General features: G+C 32.0%; 1 protein-coding gene across 14 annotated transcripts in view; it reads left to right on the top strand.

Moving 5' to 3' along the window:
- The window catches only part of LOC127702198 (nuclear receptor coactivator 5-like), a 196,623-nt gene that overhangs the window by 45,143 nt on the left and 127,356 nt on the right, over positions 1 to 24,124 (top strand). The window contains exons 11-15 of one of the 14 annotated variants that reach the window (XM_052206299.1): positions 137 to 233; positions 538 to 916; positions 4,036 to 4,253; positions 5,092 to 5,172; positions 5,640 to 5,817. The exons of 10 other annotated variants lie outside the window; for them this stretch is intronic. In XM_052206299.1, the coding sequence (XP_052062259.1) occupies positions 137 to 153 (17 nt within the window). In that variant the 3' untranslated portion in view covers positions 154 to 233; positions 538 to 916; positions 4,036 to 4,253; positions 5,092 to 5,172; positions 5,640 to 5,817. Of the gene's footprint in view, positions 1 to 136; positions 234 to 537; positions 917 to 4,035; positions 4,254 to 5,091; positions 5,173 to 5,639; positions 5,818 to 24,124 lie in introns of those variants that run through there. 3 more of the 14 variants (XM_052206302.1, XM_052206300.1, XM_052206298.1) reach the window with 3 other exon arrangements.

The following is a 24,124-nucleotide window of genomic DNA, read 5'->3' as shown; positions in this document are numbered from 1 at the left end:
ATACTGCCATTTGTTGAAGGTGAAATTGACAGAAAAACAATTCAAAGCCAATAAGTAATGAATTGCCAGTTACCAGTCAGAATATGTATAGTAAATTTAAAGCTCCATATAAATGTTCAGTTATTTATATTTTCAGGAGTAAAAACTGGTTGATATGTCCTTCCAAGATTTAGTGATGACTGCCATTTTCATGACAAGTTTTGTAAAAGAAACCAGTCCTGATTATAGCCAAAGTAAGTTGAAAAGAATTTTCACCAAGAAATCTTAATGAGATGATGTCACATGACAAGAGATGATTCTTTAGTCTGTAGTTCTGTACATTGTGTGGAAATTTTTCTACAGATTAATAGTAAATTGTATTGAGTAATGTGTGATGCCACTCCAGAATGTCCTCTTTGAATTGCATTGTTAAAATTTATTGCTGGGAATTTGCTAAATAATAAATTAAAGTGACCAGTAGTTGCCATACATTTAATAACTCGTGTTCAATTTTTTCGTTGTGGGTAACACAGTTATAAATGATTTCATTTTTGTCAGATTTGTGATCCATCATGAAGACCAATTTTCCTGAGGGCACACAGACTGCAGTATGTCAGTTCTTCTTAAACTGACTTTTGTGCTAGTGGGATAGTTTACATTAAAAAAATTTCAAGATAGTTTTATAAAATTTGTGGAGACCAAGATAAGTTATGTGAATCCAACATGGTCAAATCAGACCTGTGGCCTAGAGGGTTGTTTTTTTTAACTGACATCTCATTTGAAACATCCTGTGATCTTTAAAAATGTTCAAAACTTTACTTAGAAGACTTTATAAATTTGTTTAAAAGTGACCTTTGACCTGAGGCATTTTTAAAAGCAACCTTGCAACCTAAGTACTGGAGCAACAATACTTGAATGCAGCTGTAAGTCGTTGAAGGTAGGTCTTTGATATTTTCTGTTTTATTTATTCACAACTTTAACACATTCAGACAATATAAATCTGGACATAATAAACAGACACCTATCTATTGATTTTATGATGACCGCTAGATGTCATTTTGATAATGTCATTTGACTGATGTTTCAATTAAATATTCGAAGAATCTTCTTTTATTTCATAATTGTATAGGTGCAAAGACTTCATTATGTTGGTGTTAATAGAAGACTGACCCATAAGATTAAAAGTTAATTTCAATCAGATATATAGTTTAGGTAATGCTAAATTTTATACTGAAAAAATCTCGAATTAATGGTTACAACTCAATTATCTGGTGCGTAGCTACGTTTACGTCAAATTGCACATGAATTTTGGAGAGAGAAAGTATTTTGATCAAAATTTTCGTGTAAAAAGGTGAGAGAATTAGATGATGTTAAAATAATTAATAGAATGACAGACTTGCTTTTTGATTCAGCCATGCTTGATCTATGCGATCACTCTGGTTTTGGAGATGGTGCAGAATACTGAGTTGAAGACATATCATGAAACCAATTATGTGTTTTAATGAATTGCAGAAACTTTCTACACCATTTTAATCATCAACTGCAAACTTTTGACATGTTATTTGCCCTTAAATTAAGAAAAGATTGGTCGAATAGTGACTTTATTTTAGATATACACTTGCATATAGTTCCTTTCTAAATCAAAATTCATGATGATTTACTATTTATGAATTAATTTGAAAAAGTATTTGTACATCAATTGAATCAGTTGATAAGAATTTTGAAAGTATTATATTAGTATCTTGTGCTTGTTTAAATTATTGTTCAGTGAAATGTAGGTCAACATGTGTAATAATATATCTTTATATAGTTGATTCCCACACTTTTTTGAAATGGTATTCTTTCCATAGGCAAGTAAGAGTCAGAATGATTATTAACTGTCATGATTTTCAAATAAGTATTAATGAGAAACAACCCCAGGCTTAATTCAAAACAGTTAATATCTCATGACCTGTTACATAATTAAATAGACACAATTTATTACACACCTAACTGAATACACACATTCTTGACCTCAATAGTAAACCTACAGATGTATTATTTATTTTGGTCTACACTACATTAAAATATTCTGTTAATTTTGCTAGCTAGCTGAATGATTAATCTGATGTGGTTTTTTTTTTCAAAGAAAATGCTTAAAATGAAAAAAATATCTGGGACTATTATACTAATAGTATAATAGTCCCAGAAAATATGTATAAAAAAATGCAAGCAAATTTTATTTTACTTGTAAAACCAGTGCCATTATCATCTGACATAAGTCAACAATCAAGTTCTAATTAATTAGTTACAATTATCAGAAATTTGGTTGAAATATTAAACAAAATTGAATAACTCTTTATCTGAGCATTTTCTGCAATAAAATTTATTTAGATATAAGAAGATGTGGTATGAGTGCCAATGAGACAACTCTCCATCCAAGTCAAAATTTATAAAAGTAAACCTTTATAGGTCAAAGTACGGTCTTTGTTTGTTTTACATTTATATCCCATTATATTGCTATTTAACAGTAATTGGAAATATCTCAGCATTAGGTATTTGTACATTCAGATTTGAATACAGGAAATGTATTTTTTCTTAATGAAGAATGAACACCAATTAAGATAAAAAATAGTTATTATTTTTTTTAATTTTTGTTGTTGAGAAAGTGCATTTATAAGGGCTCTTTCTGGAAATTATTAAACCTGTCATTATTAATGGCATATAAAACTTGTTTGACGATTTTCCTTTCCATTCTTGTCAAAAATAAAATCTGACAGAGTCTAAAATCGAAAGATCAGTATATATATCTATATTTGCATCAATATTGCGAAATTCCCTACCTTTGGACAATAACATAGAAATTTTACAGTAAGACTGGAAATGAAAAGAGAAAAAATTTTGAAAAAAGTATGGTCAGAAAGAATATGAGACTAGCTATGGCTGGATCACAACTATCCTTACAAAGTTTTGAATTTTTTGTTGATTGATTGGTTTAACCCACAACTCCTTTTAAACATATTTTAAAGTATCTGGTTTGGACATTTTTCTTTAAAACAAATGACCATTAGATTCCAAATCAACACAATGAATAAATCTAACATGAAAAAAAAAACCCAAATCAAACTCTAAAAGAGAGGCGAAATATACCAAAGGGATATTCAAACTCATCAGTTGAAAACAAACTAACAATGCCATTTCAAAAGACGAAAAACTATGAAAAGACAAACAACAGTACATAACAGACAACATAGAAAACTAAAGACTTGGCAATAAAAACCTCACTTAAAACTGAGGGTGATCTCAGGTTCTATAGAAGGGTAAGCAGATCCTGTTCCACATGTGGCACCTGTTGTGTTGCTCATGTAAGTAAAAACCCGATGATATGTCTAATTCGGTAGGTCGCACTCAGGGAAAAGAGGACAGGGATTGTGGTTTCAAACAGTGGAATATATCCGTCGTAATCTGTGAAACAGATATTCCGAAACAGTCAAACAACTTTTATTATTCCACTGTTTAAACATATTGATAGTTTAATCAATATTTGATTGGTTGAGACGATCCCACGTGTCATTGAACAAATCTTCATATTCCATTCTGAGGATCATATTCCCTTCTGAAATCTCGGGATTACTTCATGCGACGTTACGCACGGTTAAAGTACATAACGTTTTGAACTTCTTATTCTTCTTAAAATAGCGATAGCAAAATTCATTATCATGTTCAAATTTATTTCAGACGATAAAACAAAAAGACTTATTATAATTAAATTTTGATCCTTACTATTTATCAATGGGTATCTCGTGTTTAGTTTGACTTACAAAAACAAGCGGATAAGAAAAAAAATGTATGCAAAATAATATTTAATGTATTGATAGTAAACAAAGCATAGGCGGTGGAATAAAACATTCATTTCCCTTTGCCTCGGGAGATATGAAGATTTGCTCACCCTCGAAAAATCATATTTCCCTCGGGCAGAGCCCTCGTGAAATATGAATATTCTTGGGAGAACAAATCTTCATATTTCCCTCCGGCACGGGAAATAAATGTATAATAGCGATCTTAAAATTTTTGAAGGGATGATTTCAACTTCACCACTTGGAACTCTTGGTTTGATAGCTTCCTTGTAAGCAGCAACATCCATCAAGGAAATCATGATAGGAAATGCAAGCTCTGGGATATATATACTCCATATGCAGGTTCTGCTGGAATGTTGCTACATAGAAATGGAAAGTTCACAACTGGGAAGCTGAAATCATCTCTTATGTAGTAATGTTTTGTTCTCAACCGTCCAAGTATGTTGCTATTGATTAGTTTTTAATGACAGAAATGGTATAATTTTTACGATAACGCATGAACTTCTGGGGGTTTCGCCCCTAACCAGGAGGTCCTCTGCCCTGGGCTCGCTGGGAGCCCTCAGACCCCTCGCCGAGGTTCAGGGGTACACGTAAAAACGGCCTAGATATGCAACTGATTATATCACAATATAATATATAATAAGTCATCTGGAGAGGAGTAACAATTTTTCTGTTGGTGGGTCAGCCAAAAAATTAATAAAATATGTGATATTGAAAAAAAAATCTGATATTTATCAAGTGAAAAATGTATTGGGATAAAACTATAGGATTTTAACTCACCAAAATAAAGGGGGGGGGGGGGGGGGGGGGACATCTTAAAAAATATCCATCTTTGGGGTTTTTTTCCAAATAAAAAGAAAGAATTGAAACGTTCAGCAAAATAAGATTTATATATTGCCCTTAAATGACTAATTCTACTAATTTTTTGAATTTTTGCCAAGTATTTCGAAAGTTTTAATAGATAGGTATCAACAGTAAACAGTAAAAAATGATCATAATACAAGATCCACAAAAATGACGCTAAATAAGATTTACAAATCAGCACACATAACTGATTGCAATAAAGATAAAAATGAATATAAAAATGACATATTTTTACATGGTGAGTAATCCAGACTGACATTATTTATGTAACTGTTTGTTTTTATTTCTATACAAACAATTGTTTTCCTTTTGTAAGAAAAATGAATCTAGAATGATAATGTTCTAATAAATTGATATATATTCATAGGATGAGATATTTATATTTTCACCTTGATTTTAATTTTCCTTTCAGCTGTTCCTTGACGTCAGGAGATGTTTATGGACGAGAGGAACTCCTTTGTCCATTATCTAAAACTCAGAGGTTGAATCACCAGTGAGTATTGTACTTATTAATTAAACTGAATCTACTTCAAAACCTTGTTCACTGTAATATACATATTAAACTGAATCTACATCAAAACATTTATATTATTAATGACACATTAACCAAAATTTTGAATTTTCATAATTAGATCATTTAAAAAATGAAAACAACACGTTATAAATTTAATGCATTTGAAGTGCTTTTCTGGATTAACCTTCATCAGGAATGCTTAAAGCCGAATATTTAAAAAGCCAAGAATATATAAGAATCGAAAATTCAGAACAAGACAAAACAAAAAACATCCCAATTTATATATTTCCATAAAAAAAAATATGAACTGAATTAAATCAAAACAAAACAAAACAAAAGACAGCCTGAATTGAAATTTTAGTATGGAAAAGTTAAGATATTTAATTACAACATGTGTTTATTTCATTTTTGATTCTTTTTATAATTATTACATTTATTATTTTTAGGCAGTACATTGGATTTGAGGTAGATGGGACTCGGGAGCACCATGATAAACCTCTAGAGAAATTCGAATAGTTCAAGACAAAAGTGGATAGTTAGACCTGAAGTGGTCTTCCTCAGGCCAAATAAAATAATTAAAAAAAATTATATGGATATCTTTGTGTATTATATTATGGATTTATATTCAACTTCATTCTTTATTTGTCCTTTTTAACTTTTTGATTCAAGAGTCACTGATGAGACTTTTGTAGATGAAATGTGCGTCTGGAGTACAAAATTTTAATCCTCATGTTTATGATGATTTTATTGTCCCCCGCACAACAAGTTGCGGGGGACATAGAAATACCGGGCGTACGTCTGGTCTTGTTTGCGCTCTCACGTGTACAATTCTTGCCAGATTTTTTATTAAACTTATATCATAGGTTTATATCAGCAAGTATCTTAGACGAGTTTGAAAATCAGTGCTGATCAATTATTTTTTAAAGAGTTATGTTCCTTGGAAACATTGATTATACGGAAAATTGCATTGTTAACACTCTCATTAGTTCAATTGTTGCCAGAATTTTATGAAACTTATATCATAGGTTTACATCAGTAATGTCTTAAATTTGACACTTTCGAAAATAACTACTGATCAAATATTTGAACAAGTTGTGCCCTTGGAATTATTGATTATAATGGAACTACATTGCATTTGCTCTGAAGCCTTCATTTCTCTAAGATATTAATAAAAAGTCTTCTAGAACAAAAAAAAAGTGCTTTTTTATACGACCGCAAAAAAATTTTGTGGTCGTATATTGGTATGACGTTGTCGTCGTCGTCGTCGTCCGGCGTCGTCGTCCGAATACATATTGGTTTTCGCACTCTAACTTTAGTTTAAGTGAATGGATCTTTTTGAAATTTTACCATAAGGTTAAATACCACAAAAGGAAGGTTGGGATTGATTTTGGGGGTTATGGTACCAACAGTTAAGGAATTAGGGGCCAAAAAGGGGCCAAAAATGAGCATTTTCTAGTTTCCAGACAATAACTGTGGAACGGTGTATGGATCGCTCTGAAATTATACTACAAGTTTCCATACCACAAAGGGATGGTTAGGATTTGCTTTGGGGGGTTATGGCTCAAACCGTTTAGGAATTAGGGGCAAAAAAGGGGGGAAAAAAAAGGTTGTCCTGGTTAATGGACAAATACTTTAGTACAAAACATAATTTAAAGCAGTGTAAGGGAGATAAATCAAATACATCATTGAAATTATCTCCCTTACACTGCTTTTAAATTATGTATAAAGTAATAGTTAATGAACAATAAAGATAATCTAAAACAGTGTAAGGGAGGTAATCCAAATACAACGTTTTGGTTACTTCCCTTACACTGCTTTTAAATTATGTTTAAAGAAATGCATATTTATAAAGGAAGACCAGTAAAAATATCTGCAAATGTTTTCATCTTTTTTTTTTACAAAAAAATCCATATGAAAGATTTGACACTATATTTTTATTAATTCTATTATAAAATAGATTAAGTTAGCACTATGGTAAATTTAAATGGGTAATTATGGTTGCCGACTCCATTGGAAATTTGAATTGAGATTATGACCATATCTTGAGGGAAAGAATTTTTTTGGGGGAAAAAGGGGGGGGGGGGGGATAAAAAGAAATTGTGGGGGGCCAATTTTTTCTCATTTCAGATTTCAGAAATTAAAAAGAATTATTCTTCAAATATTATTTTTTTTTCAAATTTCAAATATTGAAAAATTTCAAGAAGTAATCTTTAATTGCACAGTATGGCGCATTAGATTTGTAAAATCTTTGATCACATTTATTTATTTGTTATGCCGAATCTAACAGTGTATTTAGATTTTTAATTTTGGGTCCAGTTTTCAAATTGGTCTACATTAATGTCCAAAGGGTCCAAAATTAAACTTTGTTTGATTTTAGCAAAAATTGAATATATGAGGTTCTTTGATATGCTGAATCTAAACATGTATTTAGATTTTTGATTTTTGGCCCAGTTTTCAAGTTGGTCCAAATTGGGGTCCAAAATTAAACTTTGTTTGATTTCAACAAAAATTGAATATATGGGGTTCTTTGATATGCTGAATCTAACCATGTATTTAGATTTTTTATTTGTGGACCCCGTTATCTAATTGGTTCATATTGAGGTCAAAAGGGTCCAAAATTAAACTTTGTTTGATTTCATCTAAAATTGAATTATTGGGGTTCTTTGATATTCCAAATCTAACTGTGTATTTAGGTTTTTAATTTTGGGTCCTGTTTTTTAAATTGGTCTACATTGAGGTCCAAAGGGTCCAAATTAAACTTAGTTTGATTTTAACAAAAATTGAATTCTTGGGGTTCTTTGATTTGCTGAATCTAAACATGTGTTTAGATTTTTGATTATGGGCCCAGTTTTCAAGTTGGTCCAAGATAGGTTCCAGTATTTAAACTTTGTTTGATTTCAACAAAAATTGAATATATGGGGTTCTTTGATATGCTGAATCTAAACATGTATTTAGATTTTTGATTATGGGCCCAGTTTTCAAGTTTGTCCAAATTGGGGTCCAAAATTAAACTTTGTTTGATTTCAACAAAAATTGAATATATGAGGTTCTTTGATATGCTGAATCTAACCATGTATTTAGATTTTTTATTTGTAGGCCCCGCTATCAAATTGGTTCATATTGAGGTCAAAAGGGTCCAAAATTAAACTTTGTTTGATTTCATCGAAAATTGAATATATGGGGTTCTTTGATATGCCAAATCTAACCGTGTTTTTAGATTTTTAATTTGGGTCCCGTTTTTTAAATTGGTCTTCATTGAGGTCCAAAGGGTCCAAAATTAAACTTAGTTTGATTTTAACAAAAATTGAATTCTTGGGGTTCTTTGATATGCTGAATCTAAACATGTGTTTAGATTTTTGATTATGGGCCCAGTTTTCAAGTTGGTCCAAGTTGGGGTCCAAAATTATATTTTTTTTGATTTCAACAAAAATTGAATATATGGGGTTCTTTGATATGCTGAATCTAACCATGAACTTAGATTTTTTATTTGTGGGCCCCGCTATCAAATTGGTTCATATTGAGGTCAAAAGGGTCCAAAATTAAACTTTGTTTGATTTCATCAAAAATTGAATTATTGGGGTTTTTTGATATTCCAAATCTAACCGTGTATTTAGATTTTTAATTTTAAGTCCCGTTTTTTAAATTGGTCTACATTAAGGTCCAAAGGGTCCAAAATTAAACTTTGTTTGATTTTAACAAAAATTGAATATATGGGGTTCTTTGATATGCTGAATCTAACCATGTATTTTGATTTTGGACATTGGACCATAATAGGTAAATTAAAAAAATTCAAGTTCTTAGACCACATTCTTTCTGTGTCAGAAACCTATGCTGTGTCAAATATTTAATAACAATCCAAATTCAGAGCTGTATCAAGCTTGAATGTTGTGTCCATACTTGCCCCAACTGTTCAGGGTTCGACCTCTGCGGTCGTATCAAGCTGCGCCCCAGCGAAGCATTTTATTTAGTTATTGCCCTTGTACCTTGGATAGATAAAATATGTGCAATGCGGGGGACATTGGAACCCTGTTCTTTCATTAATATTACAAAAAATTTTACTGGATAATAAGAACATATATTCTCTTAAGAAAGTTTATTCAAATAGAATTGTGCAAAAAGGCATTTTCATATTTTATTTTCACTGTGGATATTGTAATGTTTCATGACTTAAACCCCCAAAAAATAGTAATTACGATGTTTTTAAAAAATGATAAGGGATTACATATCAATTGATATATTTTCAACCTTGCAACTGCAAGTATACTATTAAACATATTTTAATTAATTGGGTTGACTTTGCTGATATTAGTAGGAAGCATTTCAATGTCAATAATATGTATGATTTATTTGATAGTGTTCCAATTACAAATATTGTTTCATTCTTAAAAGAAGTTTGGAATATATTGTAAAATATAAAAATGTTGTATAAATTTAAAATGATTTTAATTTTTTATCATCTTATCTTAGTGTTGAATTTTATTTGTAAATAAGCAATTTTGCTTTAGACTTGAGTTTTAGTTTATTAAAGGACCTTTTGTCTGATTTTAAAAATGTACTTTAATGTGTAATATATTTGAATTAGCTCTCGCCGCGATATAGCCTTTTTGCGCTGATGCTGCGTAAAGCAAGCACCAATCAATCAATATATTTTCACCCAAATAAATATTTGTAAAGAATGAAATACATTCCAATATGCATAGTGAAAATTATACAATGAATATTGCTTTCTTGTTTGTCTAAGAAGGGATTTGTCTTCATTTGATTCAATAGGGGGAAATTATAAAACGCTTACTGCTTAAGTACACTTTGGTTGGTGTTTTTTAGGTTCTGTTTTGTCATATATTTTCTCTCACAGGTGACACATACAAATTTCTTATCAGGATTAACACCCTGTTCATGTGCTGAAAAGTTATTTCTATTATCAAAATGTTGGTCAAAGTATTTACATTGGATTTTACTAGAACAACAGTGAGTCAGATAATTGTCTTTTCCATTAAATTACTTGTCACATTCAAAAAGACTGGTTGACCAAAAAGGAATACATGATTTTATGTTTTGAGGAACAAATCAATACAGGAAATGCTTAAAAGTGCACTGTTATTCATTATCATCCATTTTATATGTCAGCAATAGATGGATTCGTGCCTTATATTGGAACACCTTAGCCTGGTGTTTTTGTTGGGACCAAAACTGATCATACTCTACTACTATGGACTGTTCAAACAAAGCTATATATTCCTATCAGAACACGAACACCATTATTTAAAACAAACATTCATGGACATATATGATTAGAGAGAGAATACAAGATAAACTATTGAGCATTACACAATATCATGTCTTCCTGCACTGTTCATAAAGTTACTGAATGAAAATATACTCTAGTTCACAGGCCATTAGTATACTATAAGAGTGCATGATGTCTATATCAACAGGTTAACTACAAAAAAAAGTACTTGAGCTTGCTTTTAGTATCTGCAACCTTTCTTTGACATGGTACTGTTTAATATTGTTTCATCTTTGTACCTGTGTTGTTTGTTGTCTATTTTGTATTATTGAGTTCATTGATTTTTCTATACTGGTTTTTTGCTCAATTGGGTCATGGGGTACTGTATAAGTTATTGCCATCAATTGTTGATGTTGTCCATGCCTGAACTTTTTACATTTTAATCTTCTCTGAAGCTGCCAGTTAAATAAGAACCAGGTTCCCTTTTGCAATTTCAATTTTATTATAAAATGTAAAAAAGCCTTGACTAGTTCTTAATTGGATCTTTTTCAAAAGCCTGAATGCTAAGTAAAATAAAGCTCTTCATATTAAAAAGTGCAATATATGCTCCAAAGTCAACACATTTTGGAGATATTGTCAAAGCAAATATGGATTTGCCCATGATGTATATCAGGACTAGAAATATTTTCATCAATATATCCAATTTTAGATCGGACACTTCTAGCATTCAAATAAAATATTTAAATTTCATATTCACAGGAGCCAGGGTTTTCAGTTACATCATTAAACCCAGCATCAAAAGTAACACGATAAAACTAAAACTAGTATCTACACAAAAATTACAAAAAGGCAAAATTTATAAAGATAGCCAGAACAAGTTTTAACATCATATAATATATATATATTGAACAAAACAATGGGAAAAGTAGATATGATTTCATATAATACAACTTTTTCTTTTTAAGAACTGAAAAACATTCCATCATTGGAAATAAAATGTTTCTATTGAGATCTCAATTTGAGATCTCGTATTGGATTAAGGATTTTGTTCCTATTGTTTTTTCAATGCTAAACATACGAAAGTTTTTATAGAAAATCGACATGCTTTTCAACTGCACCCTCGCAAATGAAAATTCAGCACTAATTCAATACAGAATTTCTGCATTCAATGCTAGCAATGACTTGCCCTAAAAACAATTTTGGAAATATAGATATTGATTTAAAAACAACAATATAGATATGGACCTGTTTTAGTACACCTTGAGGTTGTGCTCAACTTTAGTGACTTAGGCTGTGTTCACATTGAGCTAAACTCGGTGTGGTATACAGTGGCGGGTGGGGGGGGGGGGGGAGTCCGGGGGTTGGAACCCCCCCCCCCCTTTATCCTGAGTTAGAAACCCCCCCTTTATAAATGGCTGGATCCGCCCCTGGGTGTAAGTGTACTCCAATCTTAATCTAAACTCTATTACGTTCCTATTGATAAAAATCAATGTTTACATGTAGTTAAAAACAGGGTTTTACTACTTGCAGTCGATAGTCAATGTAGACCTTGTATGGGTTAAGTGTACATAAAAGTTAAACTAGATATTAAGAAAGTGGATTTTATTATGAATATGTAAGGAAGTTGCTTATATTGAATAAAAATTATTATAATATTATAATTTATTTACCTATTTATATGACAAAAACTAAAAAATTGCTCATTTAAAAACAATTAAATTTAATAGCCTTAGTGGACCATTTGATTTTCAGAGGAAGGGGAGATTGTATGCTGATAGAATATAGATATAGGAAGATGTGGTATGAGTGCCAATGAGACAACTCTCCATCCAAGTTACAATTTATAAAAGTAAACCATTATAGGTCAAGGTACGGCCTTCAACACGGAGCATTGGCTCACACCGAACAGCAAGCTATAAAGGGCCCCAAAAATTACTAGTGTAAAACCATTCAAACGGAAAAACCAACGGTCTAATCTATATAAAAACGAGAAACGAGAAACACGTATGAACTACATAAACAGACGACAACTACTGTAATCAGATTCCTGGCTTAGGACAGGTGCAAACATTCATTTTACACCGGTTGATAGTACGGCTATTGTACTTAGAATAGCGCGAAAATGATTTAAATTATTTTCGTTTTTTTTTTGTACACAACTTTTTTTTTGCAAGGTCCTGCATTTTGTATGACGAAATTTTCATTTTCATCATGTCTTGGACAAGATTATTTTTTACAGTTATTTCCAGTCAAGACTATTCATTTACAAAATCACGATTGTGTAGGTGTCTGGGGAATAGAAATATAGTCACTTATGTCTTCTTCCGATCGGCCGTAAAACCCTTGCCAAAGTGGGGCGTCCGTTTGGCTGTGCGGGACATAGGTAGCAATACACAGTTAGAAGTTTAGTTTCGCATTATGGCCATGGTGAATTTTTTAAATATGAAAGTTTTTGTACAATAAAATTGATTTTTAGATAATTGAAGAATAATATAGCCGCCTTAGTGGGTTTATATGAACATTTAGATTGTTTTTAGCATGTTTTATAGGCCATTTTTCTGTTTGACAGTCCGTATTTTCCTATCCGTACCGCCCATAGGTCCATATATTATTGCAGTGTTTATCAACAAAGATTTTGCGCTCGATCTTTTCAATTCAATTTTATGGAAAAACGAGCAGAAATGCATATGATTTTTTTTGGACCTTTTGATAGATATATGTCTATGGATTCAGGAAAGGTATCACTGTAATTGATTGAAATTTTCCTTTGGACCAAATTTTGGAGACTTTTGTGACATGTTCACCCCCCTTTTATGCAATATTTTGTATCAAAGAAATGCAGATTGTTGCCATGGTTACACCCAAAAGAGATTATATTTCACCATTATAACCATTAGAAATCAAATCTATGGAAGATTCTCTTTCTATAAATATACACATGCATAACACAAATATTAAGCCTTATTTGTTAGAAAGGAAGGGAAAGAGGGTGTTTAAAAATTATGAGTGTCAATTTTAAGTTTTTTTCCTAACTGTGTATTGCTACCTTATGGCATTTGACAAAGCAAAGAATTGCTTATTTTTAGACAAATCATACCACAAATCTATTGATATTTAGATTATAGATACAATTCTGAGGGAGAAACATCTTTTAGTATGACAATATATGTTAGTTTTTTTGTTTATTGTCCTTAGCAACCAATATAGACATTTTGACACAAAGACTTGGTTCGGTCATAAATTGATACTTTATTGGCTACCCCTTGGAAAAGAAACAATGCGCGTTATGTAGAAACCTCAGAAGGGAACGCTTTATATTTTTTCATGCGACTAAATCAAATTTATTATTTTAGCAAGTATAAAGTCACAATTTAGCATGAATTAAGTCTAAATTTGTTCCCGCTGTTATAAATTAATTCAGTATTTGCTAAATTTTAACCAAGGCTTTGGCATGCTAATACACAACAAAATTGACATTCTAAAGCCTTAAAATAGCTTTAACTTGTAAAATTTGTCTACTATTAAGGTTAATTTAAGTTTTTAAACAAGAAAAGACAAGCACAGAAGGTATAGTTTTAGAAATTTGACTAAAAAAGGAGAATTTACACTTTGACATGGCATGTTTCACCAAATCACTTTTTTGTTGCATTTCAGTGTCAACTGCTAACCTTCATAAAATATTTATTTCTGAACCAATTATCAAAACTAGCAGGCCAATTTGCTCGTTTAAACTAGCAGAACACAGAAATCCATTTTAAGTGGAATTGGAAAAAAAAATGTTTATCCTTAAGGTAGCAATACACAGTTAGAAGTTTAGTTTCGCATTATGGCCATGGTGAATTTTTTAAATATGAAAGTTTTTGTACAATAAAATTGATTTTTAGATAATTGAAGAATAATATAGCCGCCTTAGTGGGTTTATATGAACATTTAGATTGTTTTTAGCATGTTTTATAGGCCATTTTTCTGTTTGACAGTCCGTATTTTCCTATCCGTACCGCCCATAGGTCCATATATTATTGCAGTGTTTATCAACAAAGATTTTGCGCTCGATCTTTTCAATTCAATTTTATGGAAAAACGAGCAGAAATGCATATGATTTTTTTTGGACCTTTTGATAGATATATGTCTATGGATTCAGGAAAGGTATCACTGTAATTGATTGAAATTTTCCTTTGGACCAAATTTTGGAGACTTTTGTGACATGTTCACCCCCCTTTTATGCAATATTTTGTATCAAAGAAATGCAGATTGGTGCCATGGTTACACCCAAAAGAGATTATATTTCACCATTATAACCATTAGAAATCAAATCTATGGAAGATTCTCTTTCTATAAATATACACATGCATAACACAAATATTAAGCCTTATTTGTTAGAAAGGAAGGGAAAGAGGGTGTTTAAAAATTATGAGTGTCAATTTTAAGTTTTTTTCCTAACTGTGTATTGCTACCATACAAGTACTCCGCCACGTTAGTCAGAATGGGGACATTGAATCCGATGCCTCGTGGATAGAGTGCCACGCTCTCTGCACGTTACGAACCTTTGCAACAACTCTTTGAGGGGTCCGTAGGAGGCTTGATATAATGAAAAATTTCTGTCCACATCCAATATACTGTCATTTTCCAATGGCAGTCCAAATTGTCCCGATCTTCATCTCGGACATCCTCTATTCCATGACCTTCCTATTGTATTTATTGTGAAATTGTTCTCGTCCTGAACATGCATGAAATATTTGCCACTGGACATTAAGCAAACGACAATCAATCAATGAATCATTTTCATTGTTTAAGCCTGTTTTAAACAATAAAACGATTTTCTTAAGATACCAACCACTCATCTTCATGGGAAAAGCCATTTTTATATTCGTTTATAAAAAAAAAAACAAAAAACATAATTTTTTTTAATAACATACAGGAACATTTTCTACATTCCATGCTGAAACCCTCAGCCCTTCTTTTTCAATGGTATCAAACGATTTTTATCACATAACTCCTGAAACAAATATATTTTTTCTAAAAAAAATAATTGAATTTAAACGATTTATCTACCCCCCCTAAGAAATATAATCGAAAAAAATATGAATTGGTCTGAGCCTAACAAAAGATTAAAGAGAAAGTTTTCATTCAATTCTAAGTTATGTACATGCAAATTCAAGTACATGTTGTTTACCGGTGTGAACAATTTTCATGTACAGATGAGAATAACCCGAATAATTCAGTCCCTCCCCGTAATCGATCCCCCCTACTTGCGAGGTTAATAAAGTAATCGCAGATCAGCGGAATATAACGACTGAATTATTCGGGTTAAGATGAGAACAAAATTAACTTGATGTGAAACCAGTGTTCATTTCATGAAACTAATTGTAAGCATGTTTACAGTACGCGACGTTTGGTGTGGACACGGCCTCAGTATGAAGTTCGCCGACTGAATTGTAAAGTTATTTTAACACTTTCGGTAAACAATAAGCGATACCACAACATGGACAAACAAGTAAATAATCTTTATATAAACTGTGAAAAAAATCCCTGTATTAAGCGTCTGCAGGTTTTCCTCAAAAATATCGTCTTAAAGTTGCCTCACAATTCACATTTTCCATTAAATCCAATGAAATAACCAATATTGAAATATCATTTCTGTGAATGATATTTGTACAAATGGCATATCAGTTTTGTCCATTTTCTGTTGTTAATATTAATGCCCTTTGAAATTTCATGATGCACAAACCTTGGAAAAAGGGGTCATACATTTTTTTTAGAATCATAACCCATTATCTAATATATTAACATTAAATAATAATTTTTTTATTGCTTCATGTGTAGGATCACTTATACTTAGTAGCCATGGATATATAATAAAATGCAAATGAACAAGTAGGTGTAATTATACACCACAAATACACGATTCCATGATATATAGTTAAATTTGTACTCTACAATGAAAGAACAATGACCAAAAAAGCAGTTTGTATTTACATAAAAACATTTTTAAAAATACGAGCAAGTGGGTATCATTGGCGTATCTTTTCCGAGGGTAATAATTAACACGATCACATAACAGAAGTGTTATTATAACGGATCGACAATATTGGTAAAACAAGAGAAGAAAAATTCAAAGGTAAATTCAAATATTCGGTTGTTACAAAAATACAAAAAGGATAGTCAAAACTCTTAAGTCGAAAAACAAACAGACAAAATGCCATGGCAAAATAAAAAGAAAAACGACAAAAAGACAAACAACAGTACACAGAACAAAACATGGAAAATAAAGACTGAGTAAAACGAACCCCACCAAAAAACCGGGGGTACAACGATCGAGTGGACCCAATTACCCAGTCACAAATAAAACGTTTGATTCGAAATTATAGCCTGGATTACAGTTATTTATATTACCCCACTGACGGTAAGTCCTTGTATATTTATTAAACAAGAAAATAAATTTTGTTCCGATCGCACTGTCACATTTCCTCGTTCAGCGAATCATGAAATCTGGGTCAAAATTCTAATTCTATTTCATCCGGATTACTGTTCTCAACAGATAAACTGGGCATAGCCATATTTTTTGTCCGTATCAGAACTGTTATATATCAAGACGAGCTGTGATAAACTTATTATTGTCTGTCTATCCTAAAATATCTGGAGAATTATATTTTTTAGATGGTAGATGTCTGGATGTTAGACATGTAGCATAATGATTATTATTGTAACTGAACTTATGGTTCTATTCCTGTCTTGAATAAAATGTAGAGATGTATATGATATTCAGAAATATATGTAGGTGTATATGAACAATTTATATTTCACGTGGAATTGTGTTATGAAATAAAATTGATAATGGAAATGGGAAAACAGCCCAGGAAAGCATATAGTAATGTTTGGTTATTTGAATGCCAAATAAGGGACCTTAGTTGAAAAAATCAACTATTCTAAAAACAATATTGAATACCACATTTTGGTTTAGTTAATGTTTTAAGATATATATAAGGCTTTTGAGTTTTCAAGTAATGTCATATATAGGACAAGGAGTGCACATTTTACTCATCTTAAAAAAAATTCAATCTATTTTAAAAACTAAACGTTTAAATGGCCAAGATGGAAGTTTCAACAAAAAAAGAGTGTCAAACAAAATCTTATTACTGCTGTAGACTGTAACAAGTTGACGCCATCCTTTATACAGAAAAATGACAAAATAAACTGGCAAGCATTACAAATTGAAAGTATGTGCACTAAAAATTACAAAAAGATGTCAATGTATAGCAAAACAGTGGAAAGTTGGACCATATAATGCGAACCATTGGTAAAACGACTAAGCAAGTGTATGCATATTTACTGTTTCATATTTTAAACATTTTCTTTTAAAAATTTGACGAACTACGCCTGGCATTGTCCATTGCACGGTCTCAAACCCAGATATAGCCGGATGAAAGTAATATTTTATCATCAACAGTACCATAGTTGTTCATTTATACAAATAAATATATTGTATATTGTTGCAAATGAATTGTTCTATTCATTTTACATGTAAATTTAGTGGGACAATGATAATGAAAAAGTACTAGCTTCATGTCCCTTTATCTATAGGTCCCAGACATTATCCTTATAGAAAAATTCCTAAGGGGTTCAGCGGAACCCAGTGTCTCGCCTGCTATTGCTGCTGTCTGTGTAAAAGTGTAATGTTGACTTTAAAAAAGAGTCCATTATCAGTAAAATACAGAAATTAAAATAAAAAATAAAAAATTTCTTTAGATGCTGTTTCTTGGTATTGAAGATTAGCTTCTGTCCAAGTTTCATAACAATCGATGAAGGTTTACAAATTTAACATGTCAAAAAAGTTTAATCCCAGACTGTCTGTAAATGTTGACTGAAAAACTAAGTCTATCTATTAAAAAAAACTGAAAATGAAAAAAAAAAATGTATTTTGAAAAGTTTGCTTCAGACATTATCTCTTAATCATAAAAAAGCTACTGCTGAAGTTTCATAAAATTCCATGAAGCTTTGACAAAGTAGTTGACCTGTAACAAACTTTAACCCCAGACTGTATCAACTTGGTAACTATAAAAAAAAACTTAAGTCCATTTATCAGTAAAATACAGGGAAGTGAAAATAAATATTTTCAAAAGTTTGTTCATGATACTCTATCTTGGTCATTATCAAGCTTCTGTCCAATTTCATAAAATTCTTTGAAGGTTTGACAAAGTTAATGATGATTGAAAAACTTTAACCTCAGACTGAATCTGAATGTTTATTTGTAAAAAAAAAAACTAAGTCCATTTATCAGTAAAATACGGAAAAATAAAAATAAATATTTTCAAAATTTTACTCTTGATACTGTATTTTGGTCATAAACAAGCTTCTGTCCAAATTTCCTAAAAATTCCATGGAGGTTTGACAAAGTTATTAATGTCTAAAAAAAAACTCCAACCACAGACTGAATCTAAATGTTGACGCGCTGACGCCGACGACGGAATCTAGGATCGCTATGTCTCGCTTTTGCGACATAAATGTCGCAGGCTCGACAATAAATGGCATCATACACATATAATTAGACTCTTTCTTATACATAATGTTATTGTGTTTTATTCTATTTTTTCGACCCGAACAATTTTGGGTGTTTTACGTATGGACCTTGACATATTTACAAGTAGGGGTGCGGAGGTTTGAATTTGTTTTTCGAGCTTTATTTGATGATCACAATGCTTTGTTGTCGTGGTAATAATAATTAAACGTCAATATCGTCTACCGCTAAAGCTATTGTTGTAAATAAGGATCTTATAGTAATGCCTATCCTTTGTGAGAACTTGACAGTACTTGTGAACTTGAAAAAATTGGAAGGGTGAAAAAGCAATTTCAACTTGAAAAAAGCTGTGAGCAGATTATTAAAGCAATATATTAAGAAACTGACGGTTAAATACTTGTTTCCATGGCAACAAAGCATTTTTTTTTTGTTCAAATGAAACTTATATATAAAAATAAGGATAATATGTGGTGTGATTCCCAATGATGCAACAATCCACCAGAGTTCAAATGACGTGGATGTAAGCAATTATGGGTCACCGTACGGCCTTCAACAATGAGAAAAACCAATACCGTATCTGTGTCTGCTATTGAAAATGCCCTCGATGTGACAAATGAAAAATGTGCCAATTACAACCATCTAGCTATATATAGGGAAGTGGATCTTGGGTTAAGGGATAAAAAAAATCACTAGTACGTTTAATTGTATCAAACTTTTTGTTTTCGGAGCTTCTAAGTAACACGGATTATTTTAATTCTGTTGCAAGGGCAATCGGATAATCTCGGGTAACTTCGTTTCTGTTACGAATGGTTGCACTATTATGAATTATGAATTAATGAAACTGTCTCTCGTCTGAGATCGGCCGATTCCGTTCCTCCATAGAAGGAGAGAAGTGGATTCAACCCGCCAGGAGGATTGCCGATCGATGAAACTGTATTACAAAACAAATGCTTAACTGATTAAAGAGTTATCCCCCTCAACCCAAGACTATTCCATTAAATGTGTTACAGTAGTCTAAGCTCAACTAACCATTTCTGAGCCAATTTTAGTAGATATTCTCCACATACACCTGCTTGTGTAAATTCTTCCAACAATTATTTTGCTGAATAACAGATATTGCTTCGTGTTGCCACACTGCACAACATGACGGACCAAAAAAAAATGTTATCGTTTTTATAAATTTTATTCATTTGTCAGTGAATTAAAATCGCACCATTTGAGTAATCTAGCGGGTAGAAAAGAGAACCCATTAATTCAGAGCTCTCGTGTACTCAATCCGACCATTGAATCAGATCGTAGCACGAGCGACAAACAAATCTGACGGAGCATGAAAATGAGATTGTCATATAGAACTGAGGCTTGAAGCATTCATAATAAATGTCACAACAAAAAGAATTTTTAAAATCTTCAAAATTCTAAAGCACACACTATTTAAAATATATATGGACTTGTTCTTACAAATATATCTTAATTTTGGCTCAACTTGAAATATTGAAAAAATAAACCAAGACGTTTGAGTAACTGCTCCCCAAAGACCCAATGCAGTGTTGAGACATAAAACAAAAATACAATTAAAATTTTGCTAAACGGCCATCAAACAGCAAAATTATAAATGTTTACCCCATAAAAATAGAACACGTATTCTACATGCCAAGGTACAGACAGAAGTGTTGCGTCATTGGCGTTAATAATAGAGAAATGTTTTAAAAAAATCTGAATGTTCAATTTTCAAAACGATGTCAAACACCTCTCACATGTGTTGGTTGTGTTACCATGTCGACAAGATCTCATTCAGCTCAACAGTAAGGTGTGAATTAATTTAAGGTCAAAGATATTATTTAAAACTATCATAGACGCATATATATTATGAATTCACGTAATAGCGACTTATTCATAACCTGGAAATACTTTCACTGGTAAGTATATAAACATTTATTAATTGGAAAAATTATATGTCTTTATATTTAAAAAATAACGTACAATTTTATTTTTTTTCTTGTATTTTTGGTTTTTTTTTTTGGCTATTGGATATTCCATTACCTTTGGTGCAACCTGGATTGTTGTTTTTTTTTTGTATCTTTGAGTTTTACTTATTTATTCTATAAATGGGTTATTCTTTAAATGAAATGCGTTTTACATGGCGATTTTGATTGTAAGAGGTCATTAATTTTGAGGAAGTAAAATTCATGGTTGACCTATCAGAAGCAGATGACGTTTCGATTTAACAGTTATGTATTATAATACTTGTGGATGTCCATCTAAGATTTTAGATCTATGATTATACTGTCGCAAATATCCGTTTTCCTATTCTTCTGAAGCGTCGCCGGAAATTTTAATTTGAGAAAGTAAAATCAACAACTGACAACAAAAAACGCATAACTTGTTATTCCTCTATTTGAGCCACGAGCACATTTAATCCAAAATAAATATAACTTTAACACTTGAATTACGACAATAGTGTACTCGCGGTACCAGTTCTGTGTGATTTGAATTCTGAGTCAAAGTGTATTATGACTTTATTGCCATAACAGAATTGGATCGAGTTTCTGAGAAAATGTTTAACTGTTCAGGTGTGGGGGTAAAGTAGACTCCACCTAAAATAGAGCGATTCCAGTAAATTTTTCTTCGATTAATAGACGATTTAAAAAAAAAATCGCAACCATTGAACCGAGCCCTCATCCCTTCAACTCATGGCTTTGATTGTTCGTGATAATTTTTAATCAAGAAATAGGCATCGAAAGCTTAAGATGTTCATGTATAAATAAGTTACAGGAAAAGATGTCATTGCAGTTAATCTTTTTTTTATGACCGGTGCGCTTTGTATATATACCGAAAGTTTGTTCCATAGTTGTACTGTTACACTATTGTCTAATGTAAAGGGCGGAATGAACGCTCACTCACATGTTAAATCCCTCCATGTTCTTATATGCCCGTTCCATAGTTGTACTGTTACACTAATGTCTAATGTAAAGGACGGAATGAAGGCTCACTCACATGTTAAATCCCTCCACGTTCTCATATGCCCGTTCCAAGCATGGAGCATGTATTCCAGATGTTTTCGTTGGTCACTGTCTGCAATTTTTCGTTTAATGTTTTATTTGTTTTATTTAGCATAAATCATCACGTTGGTTTTCATTTATTATATTTTTGTTTCACATTTTGTCATTCCGAAAATGAAGATGTGTGGTATGCTTCAATGAGACAGCAGCCACCTAATGTTTAACAGATAACCCAATACTTAATCCATTTTAAGAAATCTTTCATGATCAGTTTGGTCATCAGCCTTTTTTTCATTCTAGATCGAGTGACTTTATTATTTTTCTCTTCGGTCAATCTGTCGGTGACCCTTATCGGTCTATCAATGAATAATATTTCACTGCTGCAGTACAGTACAGTTTTGAACAATTTGATCATCATGACCTTCATTTCATGCTTGAGTGACTTTTGTTATACTAGTATTTCTTATATGAGTTTATATTATTGAATTCCCTCGTGGTATTTAGACAATAATGTTTAATCACAGCATTCATGTTGTATTGTGAAACATACTTTTTTATCATTTGGGTCGTCATTACCTACATTTTTATTCTTGGTCGACTTGTCTTAAGTTTTGTATTAAGGTCCAAATCACACTACGTAAACGGTGTCCTTTATAAAGTGTGCCTTCGTGTTCGCGGTGTACTGTGACTTCTATTGGTCAATATATATGTCCTTGTGGTGTTCGAAATGGAAGCCACTGCACACAAAGTCACATCTCATCGATGACACCGTTTACAAAAATGTACATATTGTGCAAATGGGAGCCTTTCAAATATGTTTTTACACAAAAGTGTCGTTCAGGCAATGCAGTTAGTTTTAAATCATTGAAAAATACTATATAATTCATTTTTCAGAGAAAATACAATGAATTAAATAGATACCAACCTTTGAAAAAAAGAATGTGTAACATCAGTTTGGCTAACTCTACATGTGAACAGAGAACCACCACATTGTCTCTCAGTGTTTGTGTAATGTCTACCGTGATACTGGCGTCAGCGGTATCAGTTGGCACCAGCACCAATATTGGCGCACTTTGTAAGATTTTTTCAAGATATCAACAATGGAGAAGTAAAGTTCCTCTGATACAACTATTATTGGTGTCAACTGTTGTCTGTGCAATTTTATGTCCGTTCGAAATCGTACGCATTTGGTTGGCATGGACTAAGCATGACGTCATTTTACCGTGTACCGTTCATCATTTTCTGCATTTGATGGCAGAGACTTGTACTTTTGTAACTACTTTGATGATAACATATGAAAGGCTCCAGAAAATTAAAAACAGATACCCCATAGATGCACAGATGAATCCGAAACGAGCAGTTGGATTGTGTTCCTGGCTTTGTATAACTCCAGTGTTTTTGTATTTAGCTAACAGAGACAACGAGAGTTATGACTTTATATCAGTGTTTTGTTACGTTTGCTTTCTCAATAACAAATTTGTTTCAACATATATGATACCACAGATAATCTCATCAAGCTTCTTTTCATTGTCTTTCATACTTTCTTTAGCTATGTATGCCATTGGGATAAGAATTTTATGGACTTCATCGTTGTCGGCCGTTAGAACAATGGAGTTGAGAGAAGGGTCCAATCATTTTGGTCCAGATCTATCGCATTTAAATAACGTTAAACGACTATCAAGTCCATTCAGAGCTTCAGATTTTTCAGAATCAAAGAGTAAGCCACAAGATGATTCCCATGATGCATTGCATATTGAAAGCTTCAGCAGCAATACTTCACCTAGCAAACAATCAGAAAGCTCAAACCCTGAAAGTACATGTCTAGATGTTTTGACAAAAGATGAAATAAAACTGAACATTGAAAAACTTGAAAAATTAAGTAATGAATTTATAGAGCAGTCAACGTTGGGGAATGTATTCAATGATAGTAAATCTGACGAAGATATTGACCCAAGCCAGTTGAACCCATTACGTCACACACGAAGAAGCGCTGGAAACACGTGGAATTTTGGGGTTGACAGTGATACCAGCAGCATGTCCAGTAAACACTCTATGCCTATCAGGAGTTCAACCAGGAGGAAGAGGCTCAAGAAAAAAAGAGACAAATTGAAAAATCAAGTTTCAGTAGATAGCGTTGGAACAGCTTCGGTTGTATCTGAACAATCAAACACTTTCGCTAACTTAGATGGA

Source organism: Mytilus californianus, unplaced genomic scaffold, assembly GCF_021869535.1.
Source record: "Mytilus californianus isolate M0D057914Y unplaced genomic scaffold, xbMytCali1.0.p SCAF_5, whole genome shotgun sequence".
NCBI lineage: Eukaryota > Metazoa > Mollusca > Bivalvia > Mytilida > Mytilidae > Mytilus > Mytilus californianus.
This window is presented reverse-complemented; position numbering and strand designations above follow the sequence as displayed.